The following is a 15,090-nucleotide window of genomic DNA, read 5'->3' as shown; positions in this document are numbered from 1 at the left end:
TAGAAAGACAAGTCCGCCCCACAGTTAGTGATAAACTGAATGATTAAATATTCCGCCCCACAGTTAGTGATAAAATGAATGATTAAATATACTCCAAAACTATTGAATCACCAGTGCCAAATTCAGAATGTTAATTACCTAATGTCATGTACATGTCATTAACCTAATAGAGCAGCTCACTGGCCATTTCAGCAATCTTTTACTTCCTTCAATGTAAATTCAACCGGCTCAAACTCCAACTCAAAAGGAGAGGAGGGTGGAGAATCCCTCTTCTTTGGAGGAGACTTCCATGAAGATTTCAACCAAGAGAACTCTGACATAGGCAATTCTTCTAGCATAGGGTAGCAGTGTGGGCTATCAATTCCTTTGTCACTCTGCGGAGGCAAAAAGAAAGGAGTATGAAATCACTAGTACTTTCAGATTGCTCCTTCCAGACCACACTATGCATGTGAAAATATAGAAGAATGAAGTACTAGACTCACCATTCCAGTTTCTGATTTTGGTATGTCAATAGGAGAAGCTGAATCTGCAGCAGGAAAATGTGCTTTAAGGTTTTCCTCAAGTATCTAATTGGATACAAAGCATGATACATGTACCGTTTAACTGTATTTACATGTGAAAGAGGAGCAACCAGAGCAAAAAATGTATAAAGAAAATAGCGGCGACAATCATAGTGCACCAATGCAATACTAATTTTCTGAATCCGATAACTAATTTTTTTCCAAAAAATGGAGCAATTACAACCCAAACAAAAAAATCTGAAGAATCAAAACTTGAAAGTAATATCGATAACAATTTGCAGCTGCAGAACTATAATAATGATTAGGGGCTGTGTCACTAGTTAGTTTTAACCTTGGAAAAAATAACTGATCAAACTAAAAAAATTGGTTCTCTTTTGGGTATTGGCATTCATTTCTCAAAGTTCAGTCTTTTGGTTTTTAGTTTTGGGGAAAAACGAAATACTGAAGAAAGATGAAGATTAATGAGATCCTTCTTATTTATTTGTTTATTTGTTTTGCTATCCAAAAACCTTTTTAAGATTTTATGCATAAATATCGAACGATAACTATTAGCAAGAATATGACAATAAATTTCAACGAGTTTAACACAAAAAGGTTGAATTCAATCATTTGATTAGAAGCTCAAGAAGAAACTGAAAAGGAAAAAATTGGGCCGCATTGAATCTATTCCAGCAGGTGATTGGAACAGACTGAAGGACCAAATTAATTGAACGGACTTATTGGAAACTCACAGAATACACATCCCACAAGAAAGAAGAAGTTTACCACATCCAGGCAGAACTGATTCCAAGAAATGTTTTCGCGTCATCGCTGATCTTTGTGCCTCTATGCATTTTTTGTGATCATGTTGAAATGTCTCCTCTGCAATGTTAAACTCACTTGGAACTTTAAGCTCCTTCTGTGAACTCTTTTTCCTTGTTGCTTCTTCAGGAAGGGCATTCGACTTGTTCGTGATGTCATTGAGGGCATTACGTCTTTTAAGCCCTGCCGTACCTTTCTTAATAACTGCTTCTGGTTTACCACTCTTTGATTTTCCAGTTATCAAACCTTCTACAAAGAAAAAATGAAATAACCCCTAAGCATAGCTGCATAGCTTAACAAATCTTCCAGATAGACAGGTAAAATTTTGGCATCAGTATCTTGGACAAGACAAAAATGGATAAATAATTACATTTTTGGACCTGTCTCAAAAACAATAGCCGGAAAATGTATATGTTTTGTATATTAAGTACAAATATACATAAATATACGTATAATAAACATATTATATATATGATCAGTGTATATGTTTTGTACAATTTGGCTAGCACCTGTAATTAATTTTGGCCGACTGGCCAAAAATGAAAAAAAAAAAAAAAAAACTAAACTAAATCGTACTTTTGAGGTATAAGTCTGAGTTTTCATCTTGAAAGATTAAAGGCCTCTGGATGAGATTCTTCGCCATAATGACAGCTCTCGATCAAATGATGCCTGCAACATTACAGTGTTCCCATACAAAGCAGAAATACTCAGTAAACGAATTGAAATTAACATTTACTTTTGAAGGGCTGATAACTCGCAATATTAAAAAAAGGTGCCAATATACCCCTTAACTTTGCGATTTAGAACAGATATAACCCCGTTATAAAAGTGGTGTAAATATACTCCTGCCGTTACAAAATGGTGCAAATATACCATTTTTGCTGACAATTTTTTTAAAAGTCATTTAGTTTATTTTTTAATTAAAAAAAAAACCACGTGGCCTTAAAAAAAAGTCTATCCATTTTTTTTGAGTAGACATATTTTTCTAAAGCCGCATGATAAAAAAAAATTCTGGTGAGTGGGGTCTGGTTCTTTAAAAAAATGGGTAGACTTATTTTTTTAAAAAGCCACGGGGATATTTCTTTAAACAAACTAGACCAGACCCACCAGAAAAAAATTTACTATGTGGCATTAGAAAAATATGTCTACTCAAAAAAAATGGGCAGACTTTTTTTTAAAGTGACATGACATTTTTTTTAATTAAAAAATAAGTCAAATGATTTTAAAAAAAAAATCTGTTAGCGAAAAGGGTATATTTGCACCATTTTGCAACGGTAAGGGTATATATACACCACTTTTTTAATAGGGGTATATTTGCACCTTTACCCTTAAAAAAAAAATCCATTTTCAAGGCATTAATATGTTTGTCCCCTTCTTCCATAATATCTGTTTCTCAAAAAATTGATTATGAATTATGATAAAATGAGTACACTCAACAACTTCAGATTCATTATCACATAAAAAACAAAGAAGAATTGCAAATTTCATCTGTCCCAATATATGTGGAGTCCAATTATACTTAAAAACACAACTAGATTTAAGAAGAGATTACAATCAATGGAAATGTTTCAAAGTGCAAACGCAGAATGAGTATTTAAAACAAAAGTTATTCCCTAATTTCAAATACCAGAATATTGAAATAAGTATTGAATGACGAAATGCAGCATTTGGGCCAGTCCGTTCGCAATAGAAAAAACAAAAGAGTTAATTTAGGAAAATATATAGATTTTACTTATAGAAAAGTGCAACATGTATTAATCGTCTTGACAAGGTATAACATAATTCAAGTAGAAAATTACACGAAACTTACAATTCGATTTCGCCTGATAGTGGTGTCAATTAGGGCAAGGGCGGGAGATGAATACAATTCAAATTTGGGAAATTGCAGTGCTAAAATGAACCCGATCTTTAATTGGAAGTTGAAGCCCAATTCCAAGATTCCATCCAAAATTAGAATTGGGCCAAAAAACGAATAAACAGTTTTAATGACTCACGTGGTCGGGCAATGCGAATTGCCCTTCTTTTGGGGTGGTCTTTAAATTTTGCCCTTCATATTTGAAATCTTTAAATTTTGCCATTCGCCTAAAATCTATGGGTTTCAGGTTCGAACCCCCCACTCAGTCAAAAATTTTAAAAAAATTCGCAAGACAGAGTTTAAATTTCGTTGTGCCCCCACCGGCATAAACTTGTGAAGGAATTACCAAAGTTATGCCGGATCCGGCATACTTATGCCTTATAGGTAGACTTGGCATAAGTATGCCGGGTCCGTCATAACTTTGGTAATTCCTTCACAAGTTTATGCCGGGTCCGGCATAAACTTGTGAAGGAATTACCAAAGTTATGCCGGATCCGGCATACTTATGCCTTATAGGTAGACTTGGCATAAGTATGCCGGGTCCGTCATAACTTTGGTAATTCCTTCACAAGTTTATGCCGGGTCCGGCATAACTTTCATAATTCTTTAACAAGTGTATGCCGGGTCCGGCATACACGTGACCCAAACCTTGCCATGCAATTTTTTTTTTAATTTATGCTTGAGCGGGGGTTCGAACCCAGAACCTCATGATTTCTACGTGAACGCTCAGGATTGCAACGCGAAGGGCAAAATTTAAAGACCACCCCAAAAGAAGGGAAATATGCGCAAAAAAAATGCACGGGGTCACCATGGAATCTATCAACCCAAAAAAATATACTCCTCTGTCACAATTTATGTGGCACTTTTCGCTTTCCGATAAACTGTATGAACTTTGACCAACATTTTAAATCTATTTTTTCACCAAATTGATATGAGAAAAGTTGTAACTTATAGTATTTTTCATGTAGTTTTCAAATGTATAAAATTTAATGTTAAATTATTGAGTTAATCTAATCCAATTTAACTTTAAAGTTTAGTCAAATTGACTTTCGAAAAGCGAAAAGTGTCACATAAATTGGGAGAGGGGGGGGAGGGGGGAAGATAATATTCTGTATTACTTTATCTGATAGAATTAATACTGAAAGCAATTTTTTTTTTTTTTACTGTGACTTTTTCGAATAATTTTTAAGAATTTTAAGTCGTTAATCATTAGTATGACTTAGTAGTATTTCAAAAGAAAAACTTGACTATTCTGTTTGAATTAATACCAAAAATGGTCTTGACTTTTGTACCCCAAATCATGTATATAAAAGTGAAATGAATGAATTAATAAAAAAGTTTTCTCGTTGCTGGCCCAATGTGCAAACAGACGAATGTTGTTAGGAAGTGCATAAGAGTGGACATCGTCGAGCCTAGTTGTTAAAAGCTATGCGTACACCAAACAATGTATGAAGGGACCTGGTTATCTACCAGTTTCCTTATGCAGTGCACAAAGTAAATGATACAGACTAATCGCATGAAAAATTCCTTATTCAAGGGATTAAAGATCACGATCTACCATGTAGGATTTCAATTCCACTACACTGAGCAACTTTCAAATTACAACCTATCGTAATCTAGGAATTAACCTTTTAATTCCTTACCCTTACAATAACCTATTGTAAGCAACTCTTGACTACCTCTAGCCAAGCACTCAACAAGATTTGACTACCTCTAGCCAAACAAACTAATACACCTTGACTACTTCTAGACAAGTGTACCACTCAAAAGCGTGAAGAGGAAAACTACCTACAACAACTCCTTCTGAGAATTTAAGCTACCTACAAAACAACTTCCTTTTGAGAAGAGTAGGAACAAAAGAACGAAAGACTTAACTCTCCTAGGACTTAACACATCTTTAGTTGTAGGGAACAGGTCCTTGGATCTATTGAAGCTTTGTTCTTGAACACACCTTGAAAGGTGGAGACTTGCACTTAAGATCTGAACAATTTTTGGATTTGCAAGAATGATGTTTCCCTTGGGATATGTTGTGTATATAAGAGGAGAAGCAAGGTGAGAGTGACAAGTCGTAAACATTGGACCATTGGTCAAGACGCAGCAACTCTGCTGTTGCGTTGTTGTACTGCTGTTGATGTGCCAGCAGCTTTATAGTTGTAATGTTGACCTTTGTACGGACAGAGATCTGATCCCTTACACGGTCTCTCATGATATCACAAGTCTGAAATAACTAGACAACTATATCCCCCTGCGAGTGTATTTGGTTCTTTATACATATTTGTCAAATCATCAAAACAATAAAAAAATACAGCATAACTTATCAGTTTTCCCATTTTTTATGAAGACAAACTTCGAACTAATGTTCCCCCAGAGAACCAGACATACTTGTAAGTGATGTTTCCCCTGAGAACCAGATCCCACTTGTTCTTCAAGGAATAACAACCATATCATTATCTGAGGTTCTTCTCTCTTACTCCCCTTACACATTACCTATCAACTACTTCGTACAATTTCCTCTACCATTTGTTATTAAGCCATTTGTCATTAAGAGGAACACGTCTATATCACATATATATTCTTTTCTTTTCCCCCTTTTGGCATCATCGAAAAGAGAAACACAAGACAGGACAAGTAAAAAGAAGTTTAGCGGCATAAACTCAGAGCTATATGGCCAATACACAATGCACATAATCAGGAGCAGCAAAGCATATAACAGGCAAGCATTGAATATTTAGAGTAAATTGTCGAAGATAAAAAATTGTAAAAATAATAGGATTAATTAGTATTCTGAACAGCACAAAAGAAAATTAACCAATTGCAATGAGTACCAATGTCAATAAGAGAGGGAGTAATCAGGAGAGTGTTTGAGAGGAAAGAAGATGAGTTGAAAGAGCAGGGATAGGCAAGATGGGACAGATCAATTTTTCTTGAGGGCTTGAAGGATCAGATCAATTCGGTCATTGGCAGCCCTTTGATCTTTAACTATTTGATCTCGTAGTTCCTCATTCTGTTGCTTTAATCTGGCGTTCTCAGCCTGTGACACTGCTACTGTCACGACCCAACTAGGGGCAGCGACGGGTACCCGATACTTGTACCGAGCACCCCTTATCTCGTATCGCACTTTTACTACTAGGTGGGCTGTATAGACTATACCGTATCCTTTTTTTTTTTCTGTTACTTAACGCTAACATTAATAGCATAATTGTAAACATGGACTAATAAACTTTGCTAGCACCTTATACAACGACGAGGACAACAAACGTACAAAACATCTGACTGTACATATCTGTCTACGAGCCTCTAAACAAAGTACATCCACATATACAAGAAGGGCCGGGTTCTACCGTGCCCGAATATATACACAAAAGTAGTACCAAGAAACTGAGGCTCCGGAACAACTGGAGCGCTGCCACAGTACTGCTGATGGAGCTCCTAGGAGTCAAATCTGTCTACCTGCTGACCTGCGCAGCATGAAACGCAGCGTCCACAAGAAGGGACGTCAGTACGAGTAATGTACCGAGTATATAAGGCATGAATAATAACATACGACAAATATAGAACAGGGATAATGACATAAAAGAGATATAGCGCATGTCATGAGGTAGAAACATAACCTGTACATATAAGTGCACGTTGGCGGATACCATGCATGTTTAGCGCTGCGGAACGTGTAGCCCGATCCATATGTGCATATACTATAACATATTGCTGCGGCACGTGCAGCCCGATCCATATACATATAATACTTTGCTTTCTTGGAAAACATTTCTTTTCATATATATATATATATATATATATAACATAGATCATATCATATTGCCGAGGCGTCGGCTCCGGTCCATTTAACCATATATCCCGCGTCCGGGACGATATCATGTACCATACTCCAACTGATCAGATGGCTATGCGTCTATAGCGCCTTACCTTTCCCCATCTTCCCCATATACATTTACATATACTTATAACATGTATACAGCATGCATGAGAGTCCAAGAAAACCATGTTCGCGTCGGAGTGACGTAAGGTCGGTAGCCCCCGATTACATTATGGAATAATCATGATCGTCATGTCTCACCTTGAAGGAACTAATATTATAAGGCGAGACTACTAATGGAGAGTAATATCATGAGAAAACATAAAACAGGATCATAAGGTGTCGTTTCGTATACTTTGGAATCTTTAAAAATAGTCATCATTCATGAATAGAGTTGAGAATTCAAGAAATAGCTCAATGTTCTCATATCGTCACTGAAATCATGAACTTGGAACCTTTAATCATGGAATCATCATTGTCATATTCTTCATATAAACATTTTCTTCCTTGACATCATCCATGTCATTGTAGAACATATTCATCGTAGTCGTCATAGAAATATTCTCATTAGAATAATTACGACACTTGTGAAGGCTTTAGTGTAATCCGATTTCATTTAACAAGTTGTAGATGTTAGATGCAATTATTTCAATAAGATAAGAAAAACTTAATTCAATTCTATTGAATGAAAAATGGCCAATTTCAATCTCGGATTTCTAGGAATAGGATCGTCCCCGAGGCTTGTATTCAAACCTAGTATGTCTAAGACATGCCAAAGAAGGAAGGGTGAATCCTGTCACGCCCTGAACCATGGTCTGGACGTAACACGGCACTCGATGCCTGACTGTATATGACCGAGCGAACCACATGGCTTGCTGAATCATCATAATACATAACATAAGCGGAATATAACATGAATGCATAATGAGCCTTTATAAAACATGGTGAGTCATAATACTTAATAAAATACTTGTTTAAACATGAGTGAGCCAAAATGGCTATACGACTCCAAATGTCTGACATGACATAACTGACTCGTCTAGTCTATGAAACCTCTATCATGAGTCTGATTGGAATACATACTTACTGGGACAAGGCCCCCAGCATACCTCAGATGCATAACTAATCATAAACAACAATTAAGTAAACCCCGAATGAGATGGGGCTCACCAATAAGCTGGTACGTGCAGATCCTAATGAGCAGAGGCGTCGTCCTGTAAGTTTGTACCTGCATCGTGAAATGCAGGCCCCCCGGGCAATAAAAGGGGACGTCAGCACATTGAATGTACTGGTATGTAAAGCAACCGAAATAAATAACATGGGACAGGGAATAACATGATAAGAACTGAAACTGAAAACCTGGACATGAACATGAGCATGAGTACATATGTATATGTATAACATTAGTAAAACATGATAAGTAGGGAGAACAATAACTTATAACCGATCCATGGTCTGGTGCTTGCGTCCCGCCAGCAGAACACTCAGTCCTTGCCAGGGAACATGAGATTTGATAAAATATGAAAGGATCCAGTCATTATGAGAGATCGTCGGGACATGGGTGGAGCGATCCTCATCCTACGGTGGCTACGTAGTTTCAGGCTATCTGAAGCCCTCCTCGGTAGTTAATGCAACTCCCAAAACATGAACATGTAAAATAGTGGCACTTGCTGCCCATGGTATATCATGAATCATAACTTGCTTGTACATAGTGTTCATGAATCATAACTTGCTTGTACATGGTTTTCATGAATCTTAACTTGCTTGTATAGTTTCATAAGATAACTTGTCATAGTCTTACAAAACATGTTTTTGGTTCATGAGCAAATAACAATAAATCGAAATCATATATATATACTTGTCTTGAAAACATACTTGTAACATGCCGGATGAAATCATAAAGTTTCATATAAACATAATGAGAACGCATGAGGAAGAATTCATGATTCATGGATTTAGCTAGGATTCCTAATAACCGTAATGGAAGATTAGGAATACAATAACGAATATAGATACAAAATTCATGTACATAAATACATAATTACGGGCTACCAATATGTTGGGTTTAATGCCCTAGGATTTGAATTTCATGAATTTTACGAAACGGATCATGGGGAAGAACGTAGAGATTCCCACATGTGGATGGAAGTTCTACATACCTTAACTTCCCGCTTTTGAGCTTATCACAATGTTCTTCAACCCCCTTCAACTTCAATCTATAGCAATACAAGTCATAGGGATTCTATATTAGCAACAATATCCATGTTTTGTTCATCTAAGCATTTTATCAAACACTTAGTGGGCATGAAGCTCTATAACCCTCATTAATGGTGTTTTCTTCACCAAATCCCCATTATTTTACTTCTAGTCATTTCTACAATCCCAATTAGATGCAATTAACATCATTCTTCATCACCCATATGAATACAACAATCCCAAGTCAACAATCCAACAATTCTAGCATAGTTCATATAATCCTCTTCAACAAACCCAATTATTATTCTTCCAAGAATTCATCAATTCACAATTATAAGTGATTAGGGAGTAGAAATATTACCTTTTGGGTAGTCACCACGAAATCAACACCCCCAAATCCGATCTTTAGCTTAAAATGACGACAACAACTTGTACTACACTAAATCCTTCATGAGCTTCGGGATTCGGGGCCTTAAACTTGGTTGATTCTCTACTTTCTCTCTCTATCTCTCCTCTCTCTCACTTTATCTCTCTAAAAATCTGAAATTTGTGAATATGGAGGCTGCTAGGGTTTTTATTTTCTTTATATACCAATGGGAAAATGGGTTGACCCAACTTGAAAACGGGTTGGGACCTTTCTGTCTTAAAACGTCCATATCTCCCTATCCCGATGTCTCCTGTGAACCCACGACCTATTGTTGGAAAGGTATTTCAATTATATACAACTTTCGTTCTTTGAGTTTTCCCAAATTCCCAAGTTATGATAGGGTTATGGCCTCCCGAAGTCAGGTGACCCGAAACGTATATACGGACCAAGATACGGTCACTGTTACGGTCCCGTAACACAAGGGACGGACCGTAACTTGGTGAAAATTTCCAGTGAGGTTCTGGAAATTTTCGATGCGTTACGGTCCACTGTTACGGCCCGTAACACGAAGTACGGCCCGTAACGTCACCGTTACGCTGGCAAAATTTTCCAGCGAGTAGGCTTCAGTAAAATGGGCATAACGCTTTGCACAGATGTCCGTTTGACCCCCGTAAGATACCGTTGGAAAGCTATTGCAAAGGGATACAACTTTCATCAAGTAAGTGTTCTCAAATTCCCAACATATTTTCACGAAATTCGACTGGAAGGCAGATGTATCGAAAACTTAGCCGATTCTATAGGATTTCAAGTGCCTTACTATTAGCCATATTGAAACGATCATATCTCCTTGCTCCGATCTTTGATTGGCTTGGTCCTTATATCGTTAGAAAGGTATTTCTACATACTACAACTTCATTGATAGTACCTTCCCAAATTCCAAACCGATCAAGGAGTTATCGCTGCCCGAAATAGGCCTATCAACCATTTTTGCAAAACGTTCAAACCTTCAATGTTTCCACTAGAACTCTAATGATATGAGCTTTGACTCAGTTTCAAGATGCGGGGTGTTACAAATCCTTACATACCTTTTTCCGCTCCTTATGCTATTCCAAATTCAAGTTCCAAATCCTCCAAAATCTACAAATTGGTCACATTTACCAAACCTTAATTAGAGCATTTAGAAGTGGAATCTTAAAGTAACACTTGTCTACCGAAATTTCGGCAGCACTTCCCCTGTAAATACACCATCCCCAAAATCTAATTTGGCCAATTTCAATCAACAACAATCCGGGAATTCAACCCGGCCAAACTATCAACATAATGTCAACAACCATTCTAACAATTTCCATATTCAATCCAAGATACATTCTAACAACTCAATCAATATACCACTTCCTTCAAGACCTTTCAGCCCCAATAAAAACAATAACAACTTAATAATTTACGCACTAACAACATCATATTCCATACACGCAAGAACATCATATTCAATTTACACATTCTCCCAAAACAAGCCTCCAACTACTAAACTTCACTAAGCTCATTAAGCTTTTATTTGCAACAAAAAAAAAAATCCACAACACAACAACCAAAATACTAAATAAACTTGCTCACCATTCCTTCATGATTCACCAAATATACACGGCTATACATATAATATACAACTCACGGCCAACATCATGCACACATGGCTACAACTTCACTAAAATCATCCAACTTCCATTATTAACATAACACCCACAACAATAACAACCCAATACTAGATAAAATAATTAAAACATGATTTCTACACACACACATACATGCACGGCCACACCCCTATATTCATATTCCTCATGAATTTCATCCATTTTTTGTACACTACAACATGCACCAATATCCATAACATATAAAGAAAGAATTAAACCTTACCTTCTTCCTCACTTCTTCACTTGGATAGAACTCACAACTTGCAAGAATATGGGTTTTTCTTGCTCCAAAGACCACTTCACTTTGCTAGGAACCCTTCAATTAGTAGAAAATGATTTTTAAAGAAAAAAAATTCCAAGTTTCTTGTGGAACTTGCTCTTGGCCGAATGGCCTTGGAAATTTCTCCTTTTTCTCTTGTTCTTTGTTTTCTTGAAAAGTCTAGAAAGTCCCATGGAAAAGATGACTAAGTCATCTTTTATTTGGTCTCTTAAACTTCTAGTTGGGCCTAAGCCCACTCCAATTGGATGACTCAAATGGCCCATTTTAATTCCCAAGTCCATATATGCATTTGGGTCTTACAACTCATGAAGGATTTTTGTTTTTCAAATTCCAAATTTACCCTTAGTCTCTCTCCATATTTCCATGAGTCATATCGCGAATTTCCCTTTTTGCCCCTAGCCTTCCTTAACGTTTCCACTTCAAAATTCTTCATAAGCAACTTGTATGTCAAACAAAATGAAAATAAGGCCTTACTTGTTATCTTCCCGCAGTTATCTTGAATCATCCGATTGCACAAAAATGCGGGATATAACAGCTACCAGTTCGTTATTTGCACCAGGTTCTCCTGCTTGCTTTACCAACTGAGCTTTGAGCAAGGCATTCTCAGCTTGTAGGTGCACAATATCTGTAGTAGCCTTTTATTGGGCTTCAATCAAGCTGGAGATAGTGGATTTGTTGCCCATTCTATCCTTCCTTAGCACGCATTCAAATTCCTCCAGTGTGGACATTGTGAACACCCGCTTGCAATCTCCTTTGGTGGCCTTACCTGTTGGTATCTTGAAGTGATTGAAGACTTTAGTCAGGAAGAACCCATATGGTAGACCATGCTTGCCTTCTCTAGCATTTTCCACCTTAATCATGTGTTCAATCATTATAGCGGGTAAGCTAATGGAAGTGAAACCGGTTAACAGCTCTAAAAGGACCAGGTCCGGGATAGAAGCAACGCACCTGCCCTTAGTCCTTGGAAGCACCACTTTGTTTACAAACTCAAACAAAAGTTGATATTGGCCCTTGAGTAGCTTCTTGAATAGTGTCTCGGTTGTCACTGAACCCTTAATCCTTACTATCATGATTTTGAACCCATTAGAAGCCTTTCCTCCAACAGTTTTTACTCCATCTGTGGGAACTCCAAGAATCTCCCCAAGTATTTCTTCATTCAATTCAAACACTACCTCACTCACAGAGCATGTTAGGGTTGAGTTATCAATGCATGCAAGATTGCAGTAGAACTCTGCTACCTCCTGCTTGTTCGGTAACGAAGTATTCATAACCATTTTTGTTGAATGGTTAAAATGCCCTTAAAGTTATTTATAGAAGACATCAATTAAAAAGTATTTTTACAAGGAGAAGGACGAATGACGGAAATAGAAGGAGAGGGAGTTGGACGTTTTGTTTTAGGAAGAGGGTATCTACTGGATTAGCACCCAAGGGTGTGGCCTAGTAGGTAATGAAGTGGGTTGAGAATCGTGAGATCTCAGGTTTAAATTCTAACAGAGACGAAAATACTAGGTGCTTTCTTCCCATTTGTCTTAGCCTTGGCGGACATAGCTACGTTATACCTGTTGTTGGTGAGAGGTGGCAGCCTGGCAGGTATCTCGTGGAATTAGTTGAGATGCATGCAAGCTGGCCCGAACACCACGATTATTTAAAAAAAGGTATCTACTGGATTAAAAAAATATATTAAGTATTTACTTAACGCGTATATTAGCCAAGAAATACTTATAAGCTTGTCAAAACCAAAACACTCTCTAATTCTACTGCCAATATATGCGATAATTTTTTCACAGGTGACCATGATCTTGTACGAGAAGTTAAGGCTATTCCCCTGTTACCAACATTTGGTAGAAGGAATAACGAAGAAATGAAATTGGGGGAGCTATATCTACCAGCTGGAGTGGTACTCATTATACCCGCAATCTTAGTACATTATGATAAGGAAATATGGGGTGAAGACGCAAAGGAATTCAAACCAGAAAGATTCAGTGAAGGAGTGTCAAAGGCAACAAAAGGACAATTCTCATTTATCCCATTTGGCGGGGGACCTCGAATTTGCATTGGACAAAACTTTGCAATGTTCGAAGCAAAAATGGCAATAACTATGATACTTCAACACTTCTCTTTAGAACTATCTCCATCTTATGCACATGCTCCATTTGCAGTCATGACTATTCATCCTCAATATGGTGCTCCTCTGCTTATGCGCAAACTTTAAGATGGAATATCCAGAAGAATAGGTTCATTCATAGGTATCTTCTGATGAACTTCTATGGTCGTTTGGTTTGTCCATATATAAAATCAACTAAAACAACAACTGCTATGTTTCTTAAGTTCTCTATGTACTTTCTTGTTTTCTTTGGCCTGTATATAGGTCTCTCTTCATTTGTGTCTTAACATTTAAATATCATAAAAGATGCATGTAGTTTATTGGCAAAAAATTTAACTCGAAGTTCTTTTTATTTCCTAAAAATTCTAAATCTCACTCTACTCTATTCCAGAACTCCTACAATAGGCTTCGCCGTAACCAATTTCCAGCAGTTTAACCTCTGCAAATTGAGGATTTAATCAATTTTTAAAAATTTCTTAGAAAATTAGCAGTGGTCAAGACCTCAGGAATTAGTTTTATTTTTAAAAAGGTTATGAATATTGCAAAATTAGTCATTCATAACCTTTGTTAAACTTCGGTTCAAAATGTAGCGTAATTATATACTCGTCATTTCTCTAAAGAGCTCTAACTAGCATATTTTGATGGAATCAAGAGAGGACACAATAGCACAACTAGTCTAATTTAGTTTTCTTTTTATAAGCGAAAGAGTAATTTAAACAATATTTATTCCATAACTTGGTTTTAACTTATAAGCTGATGTCCTTTCTTAGTTTCATTTTTTCAAATCATTAGTGCAAAAGATGAATTTAAAACTATTGCGAAAAGGTTGGACAATAACGAAGATGATACAAATATAATGGCCAAACATTTAACATTAACTATGTACAGAAAGACTGGGCTTGGCCGGACAATTATGAAAAAAATATATATAGTGATATAGAATAGGTTCTATAGTCATGATTCAAATCAGTCCATTTTGATGAATTTCTCAATTTTTGGATCTGATTGTAATAATAGAGAAGTAGGAAGACTTGACGATTTAATTTAGAAAGAGATTTAAACAAACACATATTTTATAATTTTTTTCAAACTATATATAGAGGAGAGGGGAAGAGAAATAAGGATGAGATAATTATAAGGTGGGAACAAAATCCTCAACCACTAGGTGAATATACAAGTAGCTAGTGAGTCAATTAAACTACTAAAGACTTCCCTACTAAACAAGCAAAGTAAGAACGGTTATAACTTCTTCTTTTTTAAAAAAAAAAAAAATTCCCGCTCGAGGTAAAATATTCACGTTTAGATGCCGACTAATCCGAATTGTATTTTATAAGGCTCATTAAAGGAAGGAAACACAGATAATTTTTAATTCTCAGTACTCGAACTTCGAAACCTCAAATTAAGGATAAATGGATCTTATCTATCAATGAATTAAAATACACACACCCCCAACTTACATTAGCAAGA

At 36.5% G+C, this 15,090-nt stretch overlaps 2 protein-coding genes across 4 annotated transcripts; one reads left to right on the top strand and one right to left on the bottom strand.

Moving 5' to 3' along the window:
* Positions 1 to 3,286, bottom strand: LOC132617478 (protein PATRONUS 2-like). Of its 3 annotated transcripts, none has more exons than XM_060332482.1 (5): positions 3,133 to 3,286; positions 1,899 to 1,991; positions 1,287 to 1,568; positions 483 to 526; positions 1 to 374 (listed from the first exon to the last, which is right to left on the bottom strand). In XM_060332482.1, exons 2-5 carry the CDS (start codon positions 1,963 to 1,965, stop codon positions 189 to 191), a joined length of 579 nt encoding a protein of 192 aa, XP_060188465.1. In that variant the 5' UTR covers positions 1,966 to 1,991; positions 3,133 to 3,286; the 3' UTR covers positions 1 to 188. The 3 variants fall into 3 exon arrangements, with proteins under 3 accessions (XP_060188465.1, XP_060188463.1, XP_060188464.1); XM_060332480.1 differs by having other exon boundaries at positions 1,287 to 1,571; positions 3,133 to 3,285; XM_060332481.1 differs by lacking the exon at positions 3,133 to 3,286 and adding an exon at positions 2,950 to 3,053 and having other exon boundaries at positions 1,287 to 1,571.
* A 9,680-nt stretch (positions 3,287 to 12,966) lies between these two features.
* Positions 12,967 to 13,731, top strand: LOC132619436 (cytochrome P450 CYP72A219-like). The gene is made up of 2 exons (XM_060334343.1): positions 12,967 to 13,174; positions 13,307 to 13,731. The coding sequence occupies exons 1-2, from the start codon at positions 12,967 to 12,969 to the stop codon at positions 13,729 to 13,731; spliced, it is 633 nt and encodes a 210-aa protein (XP_060190326.1).
* Positions 13,732 to 15,090: the final 1,359 nt, after the last annotated feature.

The sequence above is a fragment of the Lycium barbarum genome, chromosome 11 (genome assembly GCF_019175385.1).
Source record: "Lycium barbarum isolate Lr01 chromosome 11, ASM1917538v2, whole genome shotgun sequence".
Lineage (NCBI taxonomy): Eukaryota > Viridiplantae > Streptophyta > Magnoliopsida > Solanales > Solanaceae > Lycium > Lycium barbarum.
This window is presented reverse-complemented; position numbering and strand designations above follow the sequence as displayed.

Bases quoted from the DNA above. Each gene is read 5' to 3' on its own strand.
- LOC132617478 (XM_060332480.1), bottom strand. From the start codon at position 1,965: ATGGCGAAGAATCTCATCCAGAGGCCTTTAATCTTTCAAGATGAAAAC. The intron at 1,572-1,898 runs GTACGATTTAGT...TTTTCTTTGTAG, and splicing joins CTCAGACTTATACCTCAAAA to AAGGTTTGATAACTGGAAAA. The intron at 527-1,286 runs GTAAACTTCTTC...TTCCTGCTGCAG, and splicing joins ATCAGTTCTGCCTGGATGTG to ATTCAGCTTCTCCTATTGAC.
- LOC132619436 (XM_060334343.1), top strand. From the start codon at position 12,967: ATGAAGTGGGTTGAGAATCGTGAGATCTCAGGTTTAAATTCTAACAGA. The intron at 13,175-13,306 runs GTATCTACTGGA...ATTTTTTCACAG, and splicing joins CCACGATTATTTAAAAAAAG to GTGACCATGATCTTGTACGA.